This window comes from Muntiacus reevesi, chromosome X, assembly GCF_963930625.1.
Source record: "Muntiacus reevesi chromosome X, mMunRee1.1, whole genome shotgun sequence".
NCBI classification, from domain to species: Eukaryota; Metazoa; Chordata; class Mammalia; order Artiodactyla; family Cervidae; genus Muntiacus; species Muntiacus reevesi.
This window is the reverse complement of record NC_089271.1, coordinates 67,669,104-67,696,317: the sequence shown is the minus strand read 5'-3', so window position 1 is coordinate 67,696,317 and position 27,214 is coordinate 67,669,104. Positions and strand designations below refer to the sequence as shown.

Sequence of the window (27,214 nt, the reverse complement as noted above, 5' to 3'; positions counted from 1 at the left end):
GGCATTCTTTAAATATTTCGGGGATGAATTTTATGGACTTTTAAAATACTGTCCATTGTCGAAAACTGCAGGCATACCATAGTCCAATGTAGTGAAAGTCAGTTTTTAAAATTTCCTGTGCAATACAAAATTGTATCCATAGATAAAGTCTGATTCCAATTATACTTGTATGTAATTGCTATTTTTATGTATTTTGTAGTATTTTAATAATGAAAATTATGAAGCACAAAGATATGATGGATTTTTGAAGACATATGAAGCTGCTTCATTGAAAAGTACCTCTACTCTGGCTATGCTGAACTTTGGTCAAAGTGCTATTTTCAGTGTTGGCTTAACAGCCATAATGGTACTCGCCAGTCAGGGAATTGTGGCAGGTAATAGATCTGTGGTTTTCATGTTTGTCAGTGTTTTACTTCACCTTTATAAATAAATATTAGTGAAAGGAATATGTATTTTAGTCTTAAATATAAAGCATATTTAATAAGGTACTATAACATCCTTGGAGTACTTTCATTTTTGTATCACAGTATGTTTTCTTGATGGTATGTTGTTTTCTTTTGTTTAATGCTACAAATTTAGCACTGATTTTCTCATTGATTGGGATTGCTCTTTGTGGGGCTTCAATCTGATTCTTTTAGGAGTAACATACTTTTTAGCATCTAATATTTCTAATTTCTCTTGTGGACCTGGAAAGAAATGTAATTAACTTAGTGCTTAGTACAAAGGACTAAAGCATGAAAAGTCTTACAAAAAAATTACTAGTAACGCTTTTATCTATTGGCTGTTCATTTGTAAAACATTTCAAAAATAAATAATATCCTTGCCTCTTTTCTGTAACTTGCTTGCTCAGTTAGGATTCTTTCATTCACTATGACCTTAATATATGATTGATCATTCCCAATCATGGTATCCATTTGCTCCAATGTTTTAATTTATACTTTTAAAAAATTCTACTTTATATTATGCTAGTATCTTAGGAAGAAAGGAAAGATTTTCAGCCTTCCATTTCAGTCTGCATTTTTAAACCATTCTTTCTGTTTTTTTTAACCATTCTTTTTTCTTATATATCATATGTAGTGTATGGGTAGGCTTTTCCCATTCCACTTAGCACATATTTAGTTCCCTATATTCCTAAATCATGGGTTAAAATGTTTTGGAATTAGAGTAAGCCTTACCATTACTGATTATGTATGTTTTGAACTGTATTCCACAGTAATAAACTGTAAACTTCTTTATCTTAAACTGGAAAGTTCATGACATCTAAAGTATTTTTTTTTCTCTACCAACTGCATATTAAGGTACCCTTACTGTTGGAGATTTAGTAATGGTGAATGGACTGCTTTTTCAGCTTTCATTACCCCTTAACTTTCTGGGAACTGTATACAGAGAGACTAGACAAGCACTTATAGATATGAACACCTTGTTTACTCTACTCAAGGTAGACACCCGAATTAAAGTAAGTAATGTATTTAATACCTTTTTTAAAGCATATAAGCATCATCCCTTAATGGTATTATTCTGGGATAACAGTCTTATATCACCATGTTAGCAAACTAATTTATCTTTTGCAGGAACTGGGACTATAATTTGTATTAAAAGGCTGTTACAACTTTTACTTCTATGTTTAGAAACCTTACAACATTAGCAAAGAATTTTATACCTAGACACTAAATTTTGTTAACTTCAATTATTTGTATTTGCACTTGATTTACTTTTGCTAATAATGATACAAAATGTTATTGCCTCTCCTTATAATCTCAACCTCCTTTCTCCCCTGCCCACCATCTCTCTTCCTCCCCAAAACAAATTGATCAGAAATCAGAGCATTCAGGATTTTTGCCTTAGCAGTGAGGAAAAAAACAGATCTTTAAAAGCATGCATAGAAGTGGTCTAACTCCACTTATAAACTTTCTCCTTTCCCATTATTTTCCTTTTTATCTCTGTGAATTAGAAAATTATCTGCATAGCAATACTCTAGGCGGTGTATAAAGTGGCTTTTTTTTTTTTTTATTCCCTGCTAGGACAAAGCGATGGCATCTCCCCTTCAGATCACACCACAGACAGCTACGGTGGCCTTTGATAATGTGCATTTTGAATACATTGAGGGGCAGAAAGTCCTTAATGGAATATCTTTTGAAGTCCCTGCAGGAAAGAAAGTGGCTATTGTAGGAGGTAGTGGGTCAGGGTGGGTAATTTAGTTGTTTATAAAATTTTGCATCATTGATGATTCCCAATGTAATATTTTTTCTTTGTCATAATAAAATGATTACTGTAGTTTAAAATAGAGGTTCCTTAATGCCAGTTGGAGCTATATAACCTTTCCTTGTTTTCCATTTCAGGAAAAGCACAATAGTGAGGCTATTGTTTCGCTTCTATGAGCCTCAAAAGGGTAACATTTACCTTGCTGGTCAAAATATACAAGATGTGAGCCTGGAAAGCCTTCGGAGGGCAGTGGGAGTGGTACCTCAGGTATTTAAAAAAAGGAAAAAAACCTATTTGGGGGAATATTTGTTAAGTTGCTGGATCTTTTACTAGAATAATTTGGATCCAAGGAGTCAGTATATGTTAATTTAAGTTGGAAGCGTTAGGCCCTACAGGCCATATTCTGTTACCAAAAAGCATGAATTTAAAAATCTTCATGATGGGAAGATTTTTTTTAAGCCTTAGAAAGAAAACTAAGGAAAGAACTCAGACTGGAGTCAGAACTGGATTCTAAGCCCAGCTTTAACCCCTATATGTTGTATAGTTATGGGCCTCAGTTTCCTCATCTGTAAAATAAAGATATCATTTTTCTTATAGGACAGAATTAATATGGATTAGAGATATATGTGTAAAGCACCAAGTACAATGTCCCTCACATAACTGTTCAGTAAATGAAAACTATTATTTGAGCAGTTTTTGACATAGTAAATTTATAAAAATTATAAAGCAATTTGGCTGCCAACTTCAAGTTGGTATGCCTTGTCCCCAAGTACCAAGCACAGTGCCTGACCCATAGTGAGCATTTAACAAGTATTTGCTGAGTGACTGTAGGGTGAAACAAGTTCAGAGTAAGCTCTGAGAAGATAAGGAGATAGCCTTATAGGTTGTAAGCTTTTCTGATGCTGAAAGCCAATAGAAAGACCTGGGACTTAGTTGTAGCATAGGTGGTTAAGTTGCTAAGTCGTGTTCAACTCTTTGCGACCCCATGGACTGTAGCCTGCCAGGCTTCTTTGTCCATGTTATGTAGCTAGTAAAAGGTCCTCAAGTGATCTGACGCATGCCACTCTGCCCTGTCCTCCCTTTCACTGAGAATCCCAAATTTGGAGTGCATGAGTCACCTAGGGAGATTATTGAAATTCCAACTCCCTTTCGCACACTGTTTATGAGGGCAGTATGAACCTCAGAAACCTGCATTTGCGAACATGCCTCCTAGGTGATTTTGATTTAGGTGATTTGTAGACTATATGTTGAATTATTTTGAAAAATAAAGCATTTTATTCACTAAGGAAAAATATACATGGTCAATAAATGAAAGAAAAGATGCTCATCCTCATTAGAAATCTTAGTGATTAAATCAGCAGTGGTATACCACTTTTCACCTATCAGACCAGTAAAGATTTAAAAATTCATGATGTCTAGTTTGGGTAAGGCTATGTGAAATGGCCAGTCTCTTGCTGGAGGAAGCATACAGCTTTCCTGATGAGCAAATTGGCAGTATATAACAAGAGTCTGAAAAATATTTAGTCTTTATTACAGTAATTCTGTCTCTAGGAAGTTTTAGTAAGGAAATAAACAGAGAAGTGAACAGATTTTTATATGCTAAGCTGTTCATTATAGTTTGTTTATAATAGCAGAAATTAGGAACAATATAAATATCATGTTTGTAAAGAGTATTGAATACCATGGAAAAATACTCAGATACAAAGTTTGTTGAAAAAGAATTTCCAAACAAAATGTAATATCTCCATTTTATAATATTAAGTAAATACATGTAACAGAAAAAAATTGGAGAAAATACACCAACATGTTAATAGTAGTTATTGCTGGTTGGTGGGATTATGTATTGTTTAATTAACTTTTATTTTACCATACATTTTGTATTTTTAACATTTCCAGTTAGCATTTTTTTTTCTAAATAGAAAATATTTAAAAATAAGTATTTTCTCTTTGCAGAACTTTAAACTCATTGGATTGAACTACCACCTCCATACAAGAAAAGTTTATATTAGTAGTAGGTGTAAAAGTTATTAAAATATGATTTGAAATAATATATGTAACTCTAGGGCTGATTATGATATTAAAGAAGATCTTAATTAATTGAGTGCATTGGTTAATGTTAATCAATAGAATCATTTTGTTTCATCTTACTAACTGTTGCCTTACAACCATTGGATACTTAAAAAGTGGTAGGTAGATACTCGCATTAAGTAAATTAGCTTTAGTGTGCCATGTCAGAATAAATTGAAATATCAAATGAATGCTTGCAGTGAACTTTCTCCCCCCAAATATCTATAATGCATAAATTCTTTGCTTTCTGTGCTTTAAATCCAATTGAAAAGCTTCTGAGATACTAATATATGAAAATATATTCAATTTCATTAGTAATAAGAGAAATGCCAATTTAAGCAAAAACCACATTTTACCCATAAAAGTAGCAACAATGAAAACTTATTAATATCCAGGGTTGTTGAGGATATGGGGACCTGGCACCCTCATATATTGTTGGTTGGAGTATATGCTGTTGGAGCGTTTTTGGAAGACAGTTAAGGGTAAATGTATGCTTGTAACCCATCAGTCTGCTTCTAGGAATCCTTCTTATAGAAATACATGGGTATGTATAAGTCATTATACAATGATATTTTATTTCAACATTGTTTACAGTAGCAAAAGTTTTAACTAATATCCATCAGTATAGGAATGGATAAGATAAATATGATACATCCTTAGTATCACAGAACTGTTAAAAAGAATGAGGTATGTTTCTGTTATTGACATGAACAATCCCCAGAATGTGTTAAGTGAAAAAAACAACTTATACAGTATGGCCCCACTTTTGTTGTGGGGGGAAAAAGGTGTATGTTTAAGCATATAAATGTATCAGAAAAAGTTTGGAATGATACACAACAAATGGTTCACGGTGATTAGCTCTGGGAAGTGGAGCAGGCATGAAGGATGATAATAATAAAAGACTCCTTTAATCACATTTTACTCTTTATGTCTTTACTATTGTTTGAATTTTTAAAATATGAAACATGCATATCTATGTGTGTATATATATAAATCTGGTCCAGGATGCTGTCCTCTTCCATAATACCATTTACTACAACCTCTTATATGGAAACATCAGTGCTTCACCTGAGGAAGTATATGCAGTGGCAAAATTAGCTGGACTCCATGATGCAATTCTTCGAATGCCACATGGATATAACACTCAAGTAGGGGAACGAGGACTCAAGCTTTCAGGTAATCAAAGATTTTAGACCTGGCCCCCACTTATATTCACCCTTCAAACTTTAATTTGTCAGAACCATTTACTAGAAAATGTAATGACAGAGTACAAACCTAATGCTTATCTAGTCTCTTTTGGCAAAGTTCCCAGTTTCCTGTCTATCACTGTAAATAAACAGTTCAACATGCTAGAAGTAACTGTTACAAAATCATGCAGGTCTCTTTTTTTTTTCACTCACAGCTGCAAACACTGTAAGTGCTTAATAGTAAGTTACTGATATATGGTGAGATCAGTGTTAACTTATTATCTTAAAGGAAAGCCAAGATCATTATTCACATTGGAAAGAAGAGTAAAGACAAGTAATTTGATAGTAAATAGTGTATCTTCTCATAGCTCAGCTGGTAAAGAATGTTCCTGCAATGCAGGAGACCCCAGTTCAATTCCCTGCCCACTCCAGTGTTCATGGGCTTCCCTGGTGGCTAAGATGGTAAAGAATCTGCCTGCAATGTGGGAGACCTGGATTTGATCCCTGAGTTGGGAAGATCATGGAGGAGGGCATGGCAACCCACTCCAGTATTCTTGCAAGGAGAACCCCCATGGACAGAGGAGCCTGGCATGCTACAGCCCATGGGGTTGCAAAGAGTCGGACACGACCGAGCGACTAAGCATAGCACAGTGTATCTCCTCATAATTTCTTAGATTATTATGGGATATTTTTGATACTTTAGACTTCCTTATACTTGGTATGCTTCCTTATAGCCAGCTTCATTTTCCTGTCTTTGTTTGTTCAGTGGCCAAGTAAATTTTAGGGCTTCTTCATTTTAAGTGTTTAATTATGAGATGATTATTAAGTTTTATAATGGATTATCCTAAAATGAATTTTCTTGAGGATTCATAAAAATGTTTCTTTGCCCTGAATTATTTGAATTCTGAAAGTATGATAATATCTAGTGCCTGAAAGTATTGATGTAACTCATATAAACATGCTACACTCTTTGCATTTACTCTTCATTCTAGCTTAGTTTCGGGGAGAGATTTATAGATTAGGGATGAGGGTAAGAAAAAGAGAATGAAGAATATCCACATGAATTTTAATGAATCTTATTTCTCATGATAAACTGGCATCACAACATTGACTAGGTACATTCTGTGTGCAAGCAGCTTGCAAGAATACTGGAGTGGGTAGCCATTCACTTCTCCAGGGGATCTTCCTGACTCAGGGATCAAACCCTGGTCTCCTGTATCACAGGCAAATTCTTTACTGTCTGAGCCACCAGGGAATCTTTTATACTTCCAACCAAAGTTTTATGTAAGATTGATGGCCTTAGACCTATGAGAGTTCCAATGAAGAAAGAAAGGTTTCTTTATTTTCTTCAGAGTATATTTAGGAGTAATTGTGGGTTCGTACATTGTGAAAGAAAAAACATTGGACTGGGAATTAGTCAAGTCTTGTTCAGATTCTGCCAGAACTTGCTCTGTGACCTCGAGCAAGTCACTTAACTTTTCTGGGCCTCTGTATTCTTTCTGTTTTAAAATTCTGCTATGCTAGAGCCCTATAGCAAAGAACTAAGGTGAAATAAGAGGTCCTAGGATACGGCCTTAACATTGAAAGAGTGCTGTGAAAATAATAGCTTTCTGTAAAAAAAGAAAGTCTTTCAGAATACTGGCTGAATGGTACTTTGTTATATTAAGAATTAAATTTAGATAGTCATAGTTTCATGTCTTCAGGTTTTCAGACTTCATATATTGAATTTGTTTTTGGCTTTGTGGATTCTGTCATATTGGAATTTTTCTATCTGAAGTCACTGTTCGTTGGGAAGTAATATAAAGTACATATAAAATAATGTATGTCATGAGCATATTTTTGGTGAGAGAAGTAATTATAGAATTGAAATTGTCACCTCCCCTCTTTGTTCTTTTTGCCTGCCATGAAGTCAGAATCCAGAATTACATTAATGTTCCAGGGAATATAGTTTGTCAAGGAATATTATATATGAACATAGACTTTTTTTTTTTTAATTGCTGCACTCACAGCATGTGGGATCTTAGTTCCCTGACCAGGGATTGAACCCGTGCCCCCTGCATTGGAAGGATGGAGTCTTAACCACTGGACCATCAGGGAAGTCCCTGAACATAGACTCTTAAAAATGAGTAAAATGAATAATCAAGAGTAAAAGTAAATATTGAAGGTATTACTTGGTGGTTATGATTAATGGAAAAATACTAGAAATATAAAATATGTCTTTATGTTATACTCTGTTAAAATTTTCTTTACCAGGAGGAGAAAAGCAAAGAGTAGCAATTGCAAGAGCCATTTTGAAGAACCCCCCAGTCATTCTGTATGATGAAGCTACTTCATCTTTAGATTCAATTACTGAAGAGGTAAATGATGGTGAAAACATAAAACTCTTCAATTCTCATTGCTTAACTTTTTTCCATGGAAATTTCAGTAAATAGCTACATTCTTTCGCTTTTTGAATGAGCTTCAAAAGGAGGTGCTTAGCCCTTTTCTCCAATAAAGGAAGTGTTGATAGTAAGAATGCCAGATTATCACATATTTTAAGCCTGTTTGCAAATATATCTCCTTTTGAAACTATGTGGCACCTTTTGTTCTTATTGTATAATGCTTGCATCTTCCAAAGCTCTGGGAATCACCTAATCAGCCACATAACACACATTGAAACAAGTCATGTAAATGGTTCTGACACAGTACATACCAGAAAAGCTTTCACTTATCATGGAGCAGCTCACTAAGGTGCAAACTTGGCACACACAGACTACAGTGCTGATATCAATTCATGTTCATTTTACAACAAGTATCGTGCTACGGTGCTGGTATCGATTTATGTTCATTTTACAACAAGTATTGTGAAGCTCTAAGATGTTATGAAATTAATGTCATGGTACTACCCAGAAGCCACAGTAGACTTCATAACATTTTTGTATTAAACTAAAGACTTGACGGCAGTCATAATATCATAAATGAATCCCCTTAATCTAGAACTGAAGATTGTGTCCATGGGATTTCCCAGGGAAGAATATTGGAGAGGGCTGCCATTTCCTTCTCCAAGCACTGAAGATAAGAGTGATGTAATTTGTCAGTTGCCTCCATTCATCTACATTTTACTTGAATATATAGTAAAACCATGTTGTTGAAGGATAGGGCTGAATTCAGCTTCACAACATGTATGACATATATTGATATTTGCATATGGAGTTAAGGTTTGGGGGATACTAGTTGTTCTACCATATGTTTAAAACAACTTAGTTTCCAGGTCAGTTGTTTAGCATGAGGATTTGTTCTATTTATTTATTTTAAAATATTTGAAATCTTCACAGCCCACCAGGCCTGAGCACTGCGAGGTGGGATGGGGGACCGGGATGGGGAATACGTGTAACTCTATGGCTGATTCATATCAATGTATGACAAAACCCACTGAAAAATAAAAAGAAGAAAAAAAAATTTGAAATCTTATTTATATATTTTTTAATGGAATGACTTTTCTAAAAATTATTTATTTTTGGCTGCACTGGGTCTTTGTTGTGATGTGCAGGCTTTCACTAGTTGTGGCAAGCAGGGGCTGCTCTTCAGTGTGGTGCTTGGGCTTCTCTTATTGTGGAGCATAGGCTCTAGACACATGGGCTCGGTAATTGCAGCTCACAGGCCCTAGAGCTCAGTACTTGTGGCATGCAGGCTCAGTAGTTGTAGTGCACAGGCTCAGTTGCTCCATGGCATGTGAAATCTTCCTGGACCAGGGATCAAACCAATGTCTCCTGCATTGGCAGGCAAATTCGTATCTACTGTACCACCAGGGACATCTGACATTTTATTTTAAATATAGCATTGTGTACATGTCAATCCCAAACTCCCAATCTAACCCTACCCCCATTCTGCATATAAATATCATATGATGTTTATCTTTTTCTGACTTACTTCACTTAGTATGATAATCTTCAGGTTCATCCACGTTGCTGAAAATGGCATTATTTCATTCTTTTTAGTGGCTGAATGATATTCCATTATGTACATATACCATATCTTCTTTATCCATTCATCTGTCAATAGACATTTAGGCTGCTTCAGGCCATGACTGTTGTGTAAGCAGTGCCATAATGAACACTGGGGTGCATATATCCTTTTGAACCATTTTATTTTCCAGATTATAAGACGGAGTGAGATGGCTGGATAATATTGTAGCTCTGTTTTTAGGCTTTGAGGGAACCTCTATACTGTTGACCATAGTGGCTATACCGTTTTACATTCCTACCAGCAGTGTAGGAAAATTCTCCTTTCATCACACCCTCTCCAGCATTTATTGTTTCTAGACTTTTTGATGATGGCCATTCTAACTATTGTGAGGTGATACCTCATTGTAGTTTTGATTTGCATAATTAGTGATGTCAAGCATCTTTTCATGTGCCTCTTGGCCATCAGTGTGTCTCCTTTGTAGAAATTTCTCTATGTCTTCTGTCCATTTTTTGATTCAGTTGTTTGTTTTTGATATTGAGCTGCATGAGCTGTTTGTAAATTTTGGAGACTAATTCCTTGTCAGTAATATCATTTGCAAATATTTTCTCTCTTCTGTGGGTTGTCTTTTCATTTTGTTTATGGTTTCCTTTGTTGTGCAAAAGCTTTTGTGTTTAGTCAGGTTTCATTTACTTTTGTTTTTATTTCTATTACTCTGTGAGATGGATCAAAAGAGAGATTGCTGCAATTTGTGTAAGCATGTTCTGCTTATATTTTCCTGTAAGAGTTTTATAGTATCTGATCTTAAATTTGGATCTTTAATCCATTTTGAGTTTATTTTTATGTATGGTGTTAAAGAATGTTCTAATTTCATTATTTTACATATAGCTGTCCAATTTTCCCAGGACCACTTATTGAAGAGGCTATCTTTGCCCCATTGTATATTCTTGCCTCCTTTGTCAAAAATAAGGTACCCATAGATGCATGGGTTTATCTCTGGGTTCTCTGTCTTATTCCATTGGTCTATATTTCTGTTTTTGTGCCAGTACCATAACTGTTTTGATGACTGTAGCTTTGTAGTATAGTCTGAAGCCAGGGAGCCCAGTTCCTCCACCTCCGTTTTTCTTTATCAAGTTATCTTAGTCTATTCAGGGTTTTTTATGGCTCCATACAAATTTTAAGATTTTTTTTGTCTAATTCTATGAAAAATGCCATTGATAATTTCATAGGGCTTGCACTGAATCTCTAGATTTCCTTGGGTAGTATAATCATTTTGAAAATATTCTTTCAATCCAAGAACTTGATATCTCTCCATCTGTTTTTGTCATCTTTGATTTCCTTCATCATTATAGTTTTCTGTGTATAGGTCTTTTGCCTTCTTAGGTATGTTTATTCCTAGGTATTCTTTTTTTTTGCAGTGGTAAATGGGATTGTCACCTTAATTTCTTTTTCTGATCTTTTGTTGTTAGTATATGGGAATGCAAGAGATTTCTGTATCCTGCAACTTGACTAAATTCATTGATTAGCTCTAGTAGTTTTCTGATTGCATCTTTAGGATTTTCAATGTATAGAATCATGTTATCTGCAAACAGTGACAGTTTTACTTCTTTTCCCATTTGGATTCCTTTTATTTTTCTTCTCTGATTGCCATGACTTGGACTTCCAAATAATGGAATAATTCAGTAATTATGAATAATAATGGTGAATGTGGGCACCTTTGTCTTATTCCTGATCTTGACAGAAATGCTTTCAGTTTTTCACCATTGAGAATGATGTTTGCTCTGGGTTTGTCATATTTATTGTGTTGAGGTTATGTTCCCTCTATGCTCATTTTCTGGAGAGTTTTTTTTAAATCATAAATGGGTGTTGAATTTTGTGAAAATCTTTATCTGCATCTATTGAGATGACCATATGGTTTTTATTCTTCAGTTTGTTAATATGGCTTATCACAGTGATTGATTTGCATATATTGAAGAATCCTTAAATCACTGAGATAAATTCAACTTGATCATGTTGTATGATTCTTTCAATATGTTGTTGGATTAGGTTTGCTAGTATTTTGTTGGGAATTTATGGATGTATTTTCATCAGTTATATTGGCCTGTAATTTTCTTTTTTTGTGATATGTTTGTCTGGTTTTGGTATCAGGATGATGGTGCCTTGTAGAATGAGCTTGGGGGTATTCCTCCCTCTGCGATTTTTTGGAAGATTTTGAGAAGGATTGACATTAAGTTTTCTCTAAATATTTGATAGAATTCGCCTGTGAAGCCATCTGGCCCTGGGCTTTTGTTTGTTGGAATATGCTTAATCACAGTTTAAATTTCAGTGCTTGTGATTGGTCTGTTCATATTTTCTATTTTTCCTGGTTCAGTCTTGGAAGGTTATACTTTTCTAAGAATTTGTCCATTTCTTCCATGTTGTCCATTTTATTGGCATATAGTTGCTTGTGGTAGTTTCTTATGATCCTTTGTGTTTCTGTAGTGTTGTAACTTCTTTTTCATTTCTAATGTTATTGATTCTAATCTTCTCCTTTTTTTCCTGATAAGTCTGGCTAAAGGTTTATCAATTTTGTTGATCTACTCAAAGAGCTAACTTTTGGTTTCATTGATCTTTGTTACTGTTTTCTTCATTTCTATTTCATTTATTTCTGCTCTGATCTTTATGATTTCTTTCCTTCTACTACTTAATAGTTTTTTGTTCTTCTTTCTCTAGTTGCTTTAGGTATAAGGTTAAGTTGTTTATTTGATATTTTTCTTGTGTCTTGAGGTAGGATTGAATTGCTGTGTAAACTTCTCTCTCTGAACTGCTTTTGCTGTATCCCAAAGGTTTTGGGTCATCATGTCTTCACTGTCATTTGTTTCTAGATATTGTTTGGTTTCCTTTTGGATTTCTTCAGTGACATCTTGGTTATTTAGTAACATATATTTTAGCCTCTGGGTGTTTTTGTTTTTTACAGGTTTTTTTTTCTTTTTGTAATTGATTTCTAATCTCATAGTGTGACCAGAAAAGATGCTTGATATGATTTCAGTTTTCTTAAATTTACTGAGGCTTGCTTTGTGGCACAAAATGTGATCTATCCTGAAGAATGTTCCTTGTGCACTTAAGAAGAAAGTATTTGCTGCTGCTTTCAGATGGAATGTCATGTAAATCTCAGTTAAGTCTGTCTTGAAGCTTGTATTTTCTTACTAATTTTCTGTCTGGATGTTCTGTCCACTGAAGAGAGTGGGGTGTTAAAGTCCCCCCACTATTATTGTGTTACTGTTGATTTGTCCTTTTTATGGCTCTTAGTGTTTGCCTTATGTATTGTGGTGCTCCTATATGGGATCCATATATATTTATAATTATTATATATTCTTCTTGGATTGATTCCTTGATCACTATGTAGTGTCCTTCTTTGTCTCTTGTAACAGTCTTTATTTTACAGTCTGCTTCTTCTCATAGGAGTATGGCTACTCCATCTTTTGATTTTTATTTGCATGGAATACCTTTTTCCATCCCCTCACTTTCAGTCCATATGTGTTCCTAGGTCTAAAATTGGTCTCTCATAAACAGCATATAGAGTGGTCTTATTTTTGTATCTATTCAGCCAGTCTATGTCATTTGGTTGGAGCATTTAATCCATTCATATCTGAGGTAATTATCAATGTATATATATATATATATATCCTTATTGCCATTTGTTCACTGTTTTGATTGTTTCGGATTTTTTTTTTGTAGGTCATTTTTTCTCTTCTTCCTCTTTTGTTCTCTTGTGAATTGATGACTAACTTTAGTGTTGTGTTTGGATTCCTTTTTTTTTGGTATGTGTATCTGTTAATATTTTAGATTTGTGGTATGCAGTTACCATGAGGTTTTGGTATGTGTCATGCTCAGGTACATCAGTCGTATCCAACTTTTTGTGATCCCATGGACCATTGCCCACTAGACTCCTCTGTCCATGGGATTCTTCAGGCAGAAATACTGGAGTGGGTTGCCATTTCCTTCTCCAGGGGATTTTTGCAACCCAGGGATTGAGCCCGAGTCTCTTGTGTCTCCTGCATTGCAGATGGATTCTTTATTGCTGTGCCACCAGGGAAGCCCAGTTTTGATAAAGCAGTCTTTATATTAGCAAGATTGTTTTAAGTTGCGGGTCTTTTAATTCTAATTTGTTCCCAATACCCTGCATTTGTGCTCTCCTCTCCTCACAGTTGCTGGCTTTGATACCATATTTTTGTGTAGACTGTTTCCTTCCTTTAATGTATATTTGCCTTTACCAGTGAGTTTTTTCCATTCATAATTTTCCTGTTTCTATTTGTGGCCTTTTCTTTTCTGCTTAGAGAAGTAACTTAAGTAATTGTTGCAAAGTCAGTCTAGTGATATTGAATTCTCTTAGCTTTAACTTTTCTGCAACGCTTTTGATTTCTCCATCAAATGTGAATGAGAACCTTGCTGGGTAGAGTATTCTTGGTTGTAGGTTATTCCCTTTCATTGCTTTAAATATATTGTGCCAATCCCTTCTGACCTGCAGAGTTTCTGTTGAGAAATAAACTGATAACCTTAAAGAGTTCCCTTGTATGTTATTTGTTGTTTTTCCTTTGTTGCTTTTAGTATTTTTTTGTCTTTAATTTTTGTCAAGTTGAATACTATGTGTTTTGGTATATCCCTCCTTGGTTTATCCTGCTTGGGACTCCCTGTGCTTCCTGGACATGGATGACTGTTTCCTTTCCCATGTCAGGGAAGTTCTCAGCTATTGTCTCTTCAGAATGTTTTCTCACGTCCTTTTTCTCTCTTGTCCTTCTGGGACTCCTATAATGTGAATGTTGTTATGTTTAATATTGGCCCAGGAGTCTCTTAGACTGACTTCTTTTCTTTCTTTTTTTTTTTTTTTCTTTATTCTGTGATTTCTACCATTCTGTCTTTCTGGTCACTTATCTCTTCTTCTGCCTCAGTTATTCTGCTGTTGATTCTTTCCCATGTATTTTTCATTTCAGTTATTGTATTGTCCATCTCTGTTCTTTTGTTCCTTTAGGTCTCTGTTAAACCTTTCTTGCATTTTCTCAATCTTTGGTCTTTTTTTTTTCTCAGGATCTTGGATCATCTTCACTATCATTTCTGAGTTATTTTTCTAATAGGTGTCTGTCTCCACTTAGTTTTTCTTCTGAGGTTTTATCTTATTCTCTCATCTAGGACATCTCATTTTATCCAACTTTCTATGATTATAGTCTCTATTCTGCCAGCTGCAGGATTGTAGTTCATCTTGCTTCTGTTTTCTGCTCTCTGGTGGATGCGGCTGTCTAAGGAGTTGTGTAGGCTTCCTGATGGGAGGGACTGGTTCCTGCCCTGTGGTGAGTGGATCTGGGTCTTGTCCTTCTGGTGGGCAGTGCCATGCTCATGGAGACTTGAAGCCACCTGTCTGTGGTGGGATGGGTTTAATTGTGGCTCCCTAGTAGCCTCACATCAATGAGTACTCCACAGATATGGCACTGCCAGTGTCTTTATCCCCATAGTGAACCACAGCTGCCACCTGCCTCTGCAGGAGACCCTCTAGTATTAACAGATAGGTCTTGCATAGTATCTTGTGAAGTCACTGCTTTTTTATACTGGGTCCTGGTGCACACACAACCTTGTGTCTGTCCTCCAAGAGTGGCATTTCTGCTTTCCCCATCTCTTTGGAACTAGGCTGGGAAGTCTGATGTGAAACTTAGGACTTTCACTCCTGTGGAAGAACTTCTGTGGTATAATTTTTATCATGTTGTGCCCCTCCTACCATCTTATTGTGTCTTTGCCTTTGGATGTAGGGTATCTTTTATGCTAGGTTCAAGCTTTTTTTTTTTTTTTTTTTTTTTGCCTTTGGTTGTTCAGTAGTTGGTTGTGATTTTGGTGTTTGTGTAAGAGTGAGCTCATGTCTTTCTACTCTGCCATCTTAAGCTAATCTGACAATTTGTTATATTTAAAGAGAACCTTAAGCTGCATTAGACCCCATTCACGAGCAGACTAGGAATCTGCTTATAAGAACTTTAAATCTAAAAATGTGTCATCCACATGTATTGCAAATTCAGAGTCCCCACAACAGTCATTATTTGAGGCACATACCTTTATTATCTCAAGGAGCATAATCCATTAATTGCCAGCAGAAAAGAGTCCCCTGCTGAGGGAATGAGTTATCAGAAGATTTAGTAAGTTTGAATTGACCTTTTAAAAAGGTCCAGAGCATCATTAGGATGGCAGTTTAAGTTTTTGAGTGTAAGATATGATGCCTCAAGCATCATAGTTTTTCTTAGATTTTCAGTCTGCACTTGATTTTCAGTCTGCCATAGTAAAGTTTAAGGTCTTCTTTTCCTGGGTATTTTTATTCCTTTAATAAATACAGTGATTAGATATACCTATAGGAAGACATTGGTCCTATCCCCATCCCCCACATTGCTATTTCCATCTAGCTAATTGTACTTAGACCCAAGTTTCCAAGTATAGCTGAATATATATACAGCTGCCTTACTTTTTTGTTATTTTTGTTTAGTGGCTAAGTCATGTCTCTTTTGTGACCCCATGGACTATAGCCCACTAGGCTGTTCTGTCCAAGGAATTTCCCAGGCAAGAATTCTGGAGTGGGTTACCATTTACTTCTCCAAGGAATTATGCCAACCCAGGTGTCAAACCTGTGTCTCCTGCCTTGCAGGTGGATTCTTTACCACTGAGCCACCAGGGAAGCCCTCTCTTATATTTTATAAACAGTAAGCAAAAAAAGTGTATTTTCCAGAATACCTCAAGAAGTCAGAATACTTCTGAAAAAGAAGTTTCTTCAAGTTAAACATGAACAGTTGTCCTTGTCAATCTTTCTGTCCTCTGAGTTAGAACTAAGGAAAAGTAAACATTCCTGTGCTCTTTGAGTCTTCTATATTTTCTTGATTTTTTTTAATTTCTCTGCATGATATCATTTGGTTGCCTACTTATTTTGTTTTTGCTCTCTTTGGCCAGATAAACATCATACCTAGCTATTCTCCTGCCATCAGTGGATTCATTTTATTTGTTTGTTTTTAAGTTTGGGAAATATCCACCTTAAAGCTAATTTAAAGAAGTGGTTGCCTATCTTAAAGCTAGCTTTTTCCATGATAATGTGGTCATGTTTGCCTTCTCTCTTTGATTGATTTGTTCTCTTGTTCGTAACTATTAGATTGGGTACAATATTTGGTAGTGGTATAAAGTTTATATAACAAAATTAACTGGCATTTTATATGTTCTTTTAAGAAATAATACGGTTATTTTGATTTACATTTACCTAATAGATAAATCTCCCCCCTTACTGTTCTTGTTGTCAAACTTGCAGACTATTCTTGGTGCCATGAGGGATGCAGTGAAACATAGAACTTCTATTTTCATTGCACACAGATTGTCAACAGTGGTTGATGCAGATGAAATTATTGTCTTGAACCAGGTAAGACATTTAACTTTAAAGTTTAATGTTTGAAGTACATTAGAAATTGTTGCAAACACAAGCAACTTACATTGTTTCTAAAGAAATTTTTAGAATTTGTGTTCTTTGAATAAGATTGTATCCTGATAGGATTCCATTTTTATCTCCATTGATAGGAACAACCTATGCCACTTACAAAAATGAATAAACTGTATTAATTCATTCTTTTTTTTTGCTGAGACATGCAGAGAATTTTTATTTATCACATTTGTTAATACTTAAGTTTTACTTGTAGAACAGAGTCACCAATAGAAGAGCAGGCTGTTAGTAGGTATTAGTAAGGTTCAGTCAGAGATCTAGTATAGCATCTAGGAAGGACACAAGAGGTGGTTCAATAGGAAGGTGGTTCAATAGAGAGGGGTCATAGCTCTCAAATTCCAACTTTTGGTACAGTAAGCTGTCAATCACTGTTTATTTAGATGCTTTGGTTGGTTGATACACTACATATTTTTCAGTTAGGGATTACTTTTGTTGCTGTTGTTTGTTTTTAAAATTTTTTTTCAGTTATCTTTAGAGGTTAGGTGTTGGGGCCCATCCCCCAACAACAGAATAGTATTCTTATTAGAAGTTCCTAAGAAGGACTGATGCTGAAGCTGAAACTCCAGTACTTTGGCCACTTCATTCCAGGAGTTGACTCACTGGAAAAAACCCTGATACTGGGAAGGATTGGGGGCAGGAGGAGAAGGGGACGACAGAGGATGAGATGGCTGGATGGCATCACCGATTCAATGCACATGAGTTTGAGTAAACTCCTGGAGTTGGTGATGGACAGGGAGGCCTGGTGTGCTATGATTCACAAGGTCGCAAAGAGTCAGACACGACTGAGCGACTGAACTGAACTGAACTGAACACTGGCAATTCCAGCATGTGAAGTGTGATAGGCCTAGCCAGGAAGATGAGAAATTGAAGCCATCATCTAGGGGTTATATAGTCCATCCCTGGTGCTCCTTGCATCCTGCTGGTCCTCTTTGCTACCCTCTCCATTAAACCCATTAACATGCAGGATCCTCATTTGCTTCACAATGGTGCTTTTACCAGATTCACCAGCAGCAGCAGATGGTGCATGGTCCGGTAGACCTGCTTGTCCTTCTGCAGCTGCTTCTTGATCTTCTTGTTGGCCTCACACTGCTCCTTCTCCTCGTTGTGCTCGTCCTCAGTATTTTCTGTTTTCAAGATAGCCCATGGCAGCGGGGCCGGGCGTGGGCAGCCTCATGCGGCCTGAGAGGGCCGGGGCAGCGCCGGGCGGACAGGCTGGCCCGGCGCAAACTCGGCTCCTCGGGGAGGAGCCCCAAGGGAGGGCGGTGTCGCTGTGGCCGAGAGGAGCGAGTGGCTCCCAGCCCATCGAGCTGGAGTGCAAGGGGTCTAATGGCTGCTGCAGGGTGAGATGGACCTGAGTTGAAGCTGCGGGCGCTACTGCCACCGCGGCCACCACTCTTATTGGCAGAGCTCCTCAGCGGGTGCAGGGAGGTGGAGGCGGAGGCTGCGAAGGGGGTGGAAGGAGGAGGAGGAGGAGGGATGAGGAGCTTAATTCTCACTTTATTAACATTTTAAGAGCAAAGTTAGATGAGGAAAGCATTAAATCCTAATATGTTAGAAACAGTTTTAAAGGTTTTGTATTTAAAACAATTTTTCTGCATTCATTTTTGCTCTGTACAGAATATTTGCTTAATGTCTTCAGTGATTTCATATTTTCATTTTCCTAATACCTGCACACACCCTTGATGTTTAAAAGAAAATTATCATAAAATAAAGTGGTCATTTTCAAACATGGCCATTTTTATTTTGTATTTTTCTCATGAGGAAAGTAAGAAAAATGACAGCCTACTTTATTTCTCTGAGGGAATTACTGTAAGAGTGTACTCTCTAAATATTCTGAATAGATCAGAGTGCCACTATTGCAATTGGTAGATTTGAAAATTGTAATAGTTTTACTTTTCTCCTCTCTGTAGGGATATTTTATCTCCACCCACCTTTGTACTTGATTATTTCTAATGATGTTCTCTATGTTTATTTTTACCATCTAACAAGTAAACCTTCAATTCTTTATCATTTTGAAAGCATAAGTACTGGGAGTTGAGAGCAGAAGCATTCTCCTCTACATTCTGTACTGAGAGAGAATTTTTTGCATCACTAAAATTTCTTATAGGATGTTTACTTCCGTTATATGGATATTATTTCTTTTTTATGTTACCACTTGCTCAAAAATGCTAATATTCACTAAAGAGTAAACTGATTTTTTTTTTCAGTATAATTGTCTAGAATGTATAAAATGGGAAGTTTATAAATATACTTTATTATCTCATTGATGTTTAAGTATCTGAAGTAAAATCTGCTCTTGTGCTTTTTACTGAACTTTTCAATTGTATGCCATCATGTACATAGAGCCTTTTCTTATAAATATAAAACATTAAAAGTACTTTAACAAGTATAAGCCTTAGGACTGGAAAATGTCAGTTTTCATTCCAGTCCCAAAGAAGGACAGTGTCAAAGATTGTAAACTACTATACAGTTGAGCTCATTTCACATGCTAGTAAGGTTATACTCAACATCTTTCAAGCTAGGTCTCAGCAGTGTGTTAATTGAGAACTTCCAGATGTACAAACTTCATTTAGAAAAGGCAGAGGAACCAGAGATCAAATTGCCAGCATTCACTGAATCATGCAGAAAGCAAGGGAGTTACAGAAAAACATCAACCTCTGCTTCATTAACTACACTAAAGTCTTTGACTATGTGGATCACAGCAAACTGGAAAATTCTTAAAGTGATAGGAATACCAGACCACCTTACCTGTCTCCTGAGAAACCTGTATGTGGGTCAAGAAGCATACAAGACATGGAACAACTGGTCAAAATTGGGAAAGGAGTATGACAGGCTGTATATTGTCACCCTGTTTATTTAACTTATATACAGAGTATATCATGTTAATGACAGGCTGGATAAATCACAAGCTGGAATCAAGACTGCCAGGAAATATATCAACACCCTCAGATATGCATATGATACCACTCTAATGGCAGAAAGTGAAGAGGGACTAAAGAGCCTCTTGATGAAGGTGAAACAGGAGAGTGAAAAAAACTAAATTTAAGAAAATATATGAATTTAAAGCAAATGGAAAAAAATAAAACTATCTGCATAAAGAATTGATAGCATAACCATGAAGAAGAAAAATAGCATGCAGAACCAACCCAAGTAATAACTTTTGAACACACTGCTCTTATTTTTTAGCCTTAGTAGAATATAAGGATAAATATAACTCAGATTTGAACTTAGTAAATTTGTTGTTAGTAGTATGGGAGTATCTATTTTGAAACTATTTTCTGTATATCATATGACTGAGCATATGAGTTAATATATTGATGTTGTTGAGAAATAAAGATCTTACTTGGGAGAAGAAAGATACAGATATGGAATAGGAGAACGGGAGGAAGAACCTTGTGATGTTATATTGGAACAGAATTATCAATATTAGTTTATGATGAAAAGTTCCTAACTCTGTTCAGGGAAAAGGTCTAGAAGCAATGAAATCCCAGTAGTACTGAGTATAACTAGCACCTAGATCTTACACAAAATGCTATTCCTCAACAAAAAGAATCAAGGAGCATTTTGGGTGGATTCCCACTGGCCAAATGTGGGATAACTTGATCATTAAAAAATGTTACTTATAAATTACAACACACTGAATAAAAAGTAAATCTATAATTCTATAGTAATGCCTAGGGAAAGCGCTTCTTTAAAAATAAAATCTTACCACTTACAGCAACATTAATGGACCTGGAGGGTATTATGCCAAGCCAAATGAAAATACATCAGAGAAAAATATATACCATATGATTTTACTCATATGTGGAGTCTAAAAAAACTGAGCAAATGAACAAACAACAGAAACAGACCATAGATACAGAGAACACACTGGTGATTGCCAGAGGGGAGAGAGTGAGGAGATAGATGTAATAGGTGAAGGGTATTAAGAGGTACAAACTAAGTCATAGGGATGTAGTTTACACATAAGGAATATAGTCAATAATATAATAACTTTGTATGGTGACAGATGGTAACTGAACTTAGGTAATCATTTCATAATATATAAAAACAATCACTGTGTTATACATCTGAAACTTGTATGCTTTCTTTTGTTTTAATCGGGGTGTAGTTGCTTTACAAAGTTGTACAACAAAGTGAATTAACTGTATGTATACATATATCCTTTCCTTCATGGCCCTCCATCCCACCCAATATAGTATGGTAATTGTAACTCAATAAAAAAAAAAAAGAATGTTAACACACATATAAGGAATGATACATTTAGAAAATCATTTTACAGCCACTATTGTAGTAAAAGATTTAGATAAATATCATCGTTTGCTAAAACCATATGGTGAAAAACTATTGGGGAATAGAATAGTCACTTAACCCATAGATTACTTTACTTTTACAAAGAAAAAATACCTTTAAAATAGAGAAATCTGGTAGACACTGCCTTAACCAAATGATCAAACTTAATATCATTAATTATGGAGGAAACTGACATCATATATCTCCTAATATGATACACTGAGGACATATCATCACCTATATTGTATTTCAGCAAAAATGTTTAGCCTAGATCTAAGAATCAGGAAAAACTAGAGAAATACAACTTGAAGTTCATTCTTTAGAAAATAAGCCTGGATATTTTAGAAATGTTATTGTCATACTCACACAGACTAGAAAACTTATAAATTCAACATGTTGATCCTGATTGGATCCTGGATGGAAAATATGTGTGTGTGTGTGTGTGTGTGTGTGTGTGTGTGTGTGTATTATTGGGATCATTGGTAAAATCTGAATATGGACTATAAATTAGATGAATTTCTTAGGTGTGATATAGTTGTATTCCAGTCATATAGGGGAATGTCCTTGTTTTCAGGTGTGTGTGTGTGTACATGCTCAGTCGTGTCCAACTCTTTGTGACCCCATGGACTGCAGCCCACCAGGCTCCTCTGTCCATGGAATTTTCCAGGCAAGAATACTGGAGCAGGTTGCCATTTCTTTCTTCAGGGGATCTTCCCGACCCAAGGATCAAACCTTTCATCTCCTGCATTGGCAGGTGGATTCTTTACCACTAGTGCCCTCTGGGAAGCCCTTTCAGGAGACACATGCTAATGAAATACTTAGGGGTGAAATGTTATGATGTCCACAATTCACTCTTAAATAATTTAGCAAAAAGTAATATAAATTTAGAGATAGGATCAAGTGAGAGAAAGCAAATGTGGAAAAAGTAACAGTTGCTAACCCAGGAGAAGCATATATAGGTGTTCATTTTTACCATTCTAGCATCATTTCAAATTTGAAATGGGATGGTAAATAAATAAGAAACAATTGGAGAAAAAGAGATTTTGGAAATCAAAACTGTCATTGCTGAAATAAAGTCAAGGAAATCTCTAAAGAGTAAAACAAAAAGAGAGAAAATAGAGGAAAGATTTGAAAACAAGAAAATTAGTCTAAGAGGTCCAACATTTGACTAACATTCTAGAAAAAGGGAGTCAGACAAAGGAAGGATATAACCAAAGACTAATATCCCCCAAATGTCCAGAACTTCAGAGCATGAGTTTCCAGATTGAAAGGGCCTAGCAAATAGCCACCACAATAAACAGAGGGAGGAAAAAGAATACACAAATTATCATAAAATTTCAGAATTGAGGATAAGGAAAACAGCTTAAAAGCTGTAAGAGAAATATCTTCTGGTGGGGGGGGTGCTAAATAATAGATTACATAACATAGTTGATAATGAGAAAAACACTGTTCAGACAAGCTTAAAGTTTAGAACGGATTACCAGTAGTGACAGAAAACTAAGCAAATGAAAAAATAAGGCAATTACTAAGTCCAGGAAGAATAAGAAATTAAGAGAAAGTATATATAAAGTCCTAGTACCTGACAACAGGTAATACTTACATAGTTATGATAAAGCAAACATTGTTTATTAAATAACATTTATGATATAACCAATGTTATTAGGAGAGTGAATTTGAGGCATGGGAAAGTGGAATATTTGAAAGTGCTGGATCTCATTAATATGTATCTGTGTGTGTAAATGCTAGAATAAATAGCTACAAATTGGGGGATAAGAAGGAGGTATTCAAGGGTAGAGACGGAGGAGACAAAAGAATATACTTTTTATCAGCTTTGTAATTACTTTTAAGCTATGTACATTTATGCTTTAATACAAGTAAAATAATTTAAACTACACATTTTTTACTATAGGATAAATTTTTATAATTTATTTCATTACTTTTCTGCAAAAATAGTTCCATTCTTTCTAATATTTTTTGATGCAGCTTTCATAGAAGATTTTTTTTTAATTGCTGTATAATTGATGTACAATGTTGTGTTAGTGATTCAGGTTTTTTTTTCAGATTATATTCCATTGTAAGTTACTATAAGATATTGAATACAATTCCCTGTAAGTGAAAGGAAAGTGTTAGTTGCTCAATCACGTCTGACTCTTTGCAACGCCATGGAATGTAGCCTGCCAGGCTCGTCTGTCCATGGAATTCTCCAGGCAAGAATATTGGAGTGGGTAGCCATTCCATTCTCCAGGGGATCTTCCCAACCCAGGGATTGAACCTGGGTCTCGTGCACTACTGACGGATTCTTTACCGTCTGAGCCACCAGGAAAGTCCCTGTGCTATTGAGTAAATCCTTTTTGCTTATCTATTTTATATATAGTAGTGTGTATCTATTAACTCCATACTCGACTGTCCTTTTCCCCTCCATGTCCTCTTTAGTGACCATAAATTTGTTTTCTGTATCTGTGCATTGAGAATTTTATTTTGTTTTTTTTTTTACAGTGGTAAATAAAAAAGTATAAAATATTTAACCATGGGGACTTTTATGCCAATGAAGTTGTCCACACACCTTGGAGTTGAGGACTACATGCAGGATCCAGAGGAATTCAATTAGCAGAGCAAAATAATTCTCAGACTCTCCAGCCAGAAATCAAGGAGATGCTTAAATTAACCACTCAGAAGTGGGCACATACAAATTTCAGTTATTTAGCTTAAGGTTATATTTTTAAAGGTCGTATCACCAGGAGCACCACTGAAAGTGACAAAATTACTTTTGTCTTCCAGTATGTTTAACAGTAGCTCTCAGGAGACAAATTAATTGCAGATATAAGAGTTTGGCATCAATACCAAATCTATGCAGTGTTAAGTTTAATAGCTATTGTTAAGAAAAATAGCTACTGGAAGAAATAAACATCATGGAGAAATCTTGTTTATTTCAAAGTACACATAAGGTTTTGGCATATTATTTTTAAATCCTTTAAATCCCTGTATAACTGCTTTTGATTTAAATATGATTTACTGATTACAGAAAATACCACCTTTAGAAAATCTTCACCTTCCTTTTCTGCTCTTCAAAATGAAAAAAAAAAAACATTCAGGCTTTATTTTCTTTAAGTGAAATACTTTATGTTATATAGAATTTCATAGCTTTTTGGTTTTTTTATCATACTGGTAGCTCAACAGTAATGAAGGCATTCCTACCTTGAATTTTCCCACATATACTGTAATTAAGAAATAGGGAAAATTATTTTAATGAATGCAGTCTTTCAAAATTCTTACTTGGAAAGTATTATGTGTTTTCAATTATTATGCTAGTTATATGACTTTGTCTATGTTTCTCTTATTTTTGCTTATTAGGGTAAGGTAGCTGAACGTGGTACCCACCATGATTTGCTTGCTAACCCTAGCAGTATCTATTCAGAAATGTGGCATACACAGAGCAGCCGTGTGCAGAACCATGATAAGCCCAAATGGGATGCAAAGAAAGAAAATGTGTCCAAAGAAGAAGAAAGGAAGAGACTACAAGAAGAAATTGTCAACAGTGTCAAAGGCTGTGGAAACTGTTCCTGCTAAGTCATATGAAACATTTTCTTTTCTTCCTTCATCCTTCCCTTACTCACTCACTCCCTCCCTCTCTCATTTCCTTCCTTCCTTCCTCTTTTTACCTTGACTACACATTTGCACTGAAGCAGAATTGTTTTATTAAAAAAAAATCAGACATTCCCACTTTCTGTAGTCCTTCTTTTAGATAAGATTTATTTGAAAAGGGAATTGAGTTTTACATCTTTCACAATCTATTTGATGTGGAATCTGTATTTATCTCCTAATTATTTTCTTGTTACTGCCTTAGTTGTGGTCAAAGCATAATTGTTGTTACTACTTGACTATACCCCATTTCCATTTTTGAGGCCTGACAGTCATTTGATATCAATAACCAGATAAATCAGCTTGGTTTCCAAAATTTTTGTAGTTTTTCAAACCTCTTTTATGCTGACAATTTAGAAGAAAAGTATCTATTTCTTTTTTTAAAAGTGTAGATTTTCTTTCTCCATTGAAATACTTGAATGATAGATAACAATACTTAAATTTTTAGAAATACTTGCCACCATATATCTTTAAGAGAAAAAACCTTGGTTCTCATGTTGATATATAGAATGTTCATCATTAATCAGCATTATAACTGTCATCTAGTGCTGGGAATTTTATTTTTCCACCAAATGAGATGTAGCATTGGTTTTGGACAAAAAAATCATAATTTGTCTTTAAAGATTCGCAAACCTTGTTATAATTTGAGACTTACTATACTGGGAGTGCACAACTGATCAACTTTACTTTTACTTTTCACTTTCATGCATTGGAGAAGGAAATGGCAACCCACTCCAGTTTGGGTTGCCCAATCCCAGGGATGGTGGAGCCTGGTGGGCTGCTGTCTGTGGGGTCGCACAGAGTCGGACACAACTGATGCGACTTAGCAGCAGCAGCAGCATACTGGAAGTGATCTAAAAAGCTTAGGATGTTAATTGGGTTTTCTTTTTCCATCTTAAATGGACTGCTTTTGCTATCTGAAGTTATACAAAGAAACAACTGAATGGGATGTGTGCACACACACATGTGTATAAAGCAAAATCTATTTAACAATTATTAATAACCTTTAGACAAATAGAGGATTACAAAAATATTTAGATGATCAAGCCTCTAATCTGTGTTGACACTTCAGAATTACTTTATTACCAGATCTTCCCTTCCTTTTTCAGTAGTTTAATGAGTTTAAGCTTGAAATAACAAGGAGGAGACCAAACAAGATAATTAAGTTTTACTGGTTAGGAATAATTATAAAATGTTGGTATATATTCACTTAAGAAAGTTCCTTTCCTTTTCCAAGTTGAATTTGCTTTAATTTGTTTGGTAGTAATCATTCAGCTTGAAAAACTGTATATAATAAGGCTTTGTTGCTCATAACTGTATATAATGAGTCTTTGTTTCTCAGAAAAGGTGTTAAAATATCTATTTTATTGGCCTATGGTTTTATTGTATTTTAAATGATAATTTGGTATGAATGAGACTAATTTTTTTCTGATTTATGTTGTTGTCATTAGTAGGTAGATATCTAAGCTTATCTAAGTCTAGTCTCCAGTTTTGTTATATAAAGGTGATGAGATAAGTAGCTTGAAGCTAGTATTTTGTGGTTAGTCTTTGATACCAGAGCAAGTGGTAGGATCTTGCTTTTGGAGTTGAAGTTAACACTGAGATGCTTAATCAGCTGCAATATGAGGGGAGGTTTGGGACATTTCTTACTCTAAAACCATAGATGTGATTGCTTTTCTGAGGAACAGCAACCAAAAAAACATGTCCTTTGAATAACCCAGCTGCATTACTAGAAATAATGGTTAGTCTAGATAGAAATTCTGCTTCTGTTAATTCCTTTAGTACATTTTTAATGTTGCTGATAGAAAATATTTAATTTTATTGCAATTTTATAATCAAGCAGGTAAAATTGAAATAATCATTGGTAATATTCATTTTGAATGTGAATAGTGGTATTCAAAGTAAGTGATTCTGTGATATGGGAAACATATAGTCAAAGAAGGACAGGAATGTTTTTAGGGTGGGGATAATTCCCCCACTAAGAAATTTGAAAGTACTTTCATATGGTTGGAGGTGGTCTCTAGACCATTGGGTCACTGTGGTCATTAACCAGTATTTTCAGCTAATGAAAACTTTAATTACCTGAAAAACACAGTTACTGTAGGGGCTACAACTAAGTTTTTTGTTTTTTTTTTTTTTTTTTTTTTTTTTTTTAGTACAGCATAATGTTTTACTTTAAATGAGTACAATAAGTGAAACAGCGATATCTTATACTTCATAGGGTTCCCCCACCCCCACTTTTTTTTTTTTTTTTTTTTTTTAATATTATTTTATTAGTTGGAGGCCAATCACTTTACAACATTTCAGTGGGTTTTGTCATACATTGACATGAATCAGCCATATAGTTACATGTATTCCCCATCCCGATCCCCCCTCCCACCTCCCTCCCCACCCG

The 27,214-nt window shown here is 35.3% G+C and overlaps 1 protein-coding gene across 1 annotated transcript in view; it reads left to right on the top strand.

Annotated features, from left to right (window-relative positions):
- ABCB7 (ATP binding cassette subfamily B member 7) overlaps positions 1-25,852 on the top strand; it is a 143,167-nt gene extending 117,315 nt beyond the window's left edge. Inside the window, exons 9-16 of the mRNA XM_065915787.1 lie at positions 200-374; positions 1,299-1,456; positions 2,022-2,185; positions 2,340-2,469; positions 5,274-5,445; positions 7,710-7,813; positions 16,702-16,809; positions 24,532-25,852. Of these exons, the coding sequence (XP_065771859.1) occupies positions 200-374; positions 1,299-1,456; positions 2,022-2,185; positions 2,340-2,469; positions 5,274-5,445; positions 7,710-7,813; positions 16,702-16,809; positions 24,532-24,747 (1,227 nt within the window). The 3' untranslated portion in view covers positions 24,748-25,852. The remainder of the gene's footprint in view (positions 1-199; positions 375-1,298; positions 1,457-2,021; positions 2,186-2,339; positions 2,470-5,273; positions 5,446-7,709; positions 7,814-16,701; positions 16,810-24,531) is intronic.
- The last annotated feature ends 1,362 nt before the right edge of the window (positions 25,853-27,214 follow it).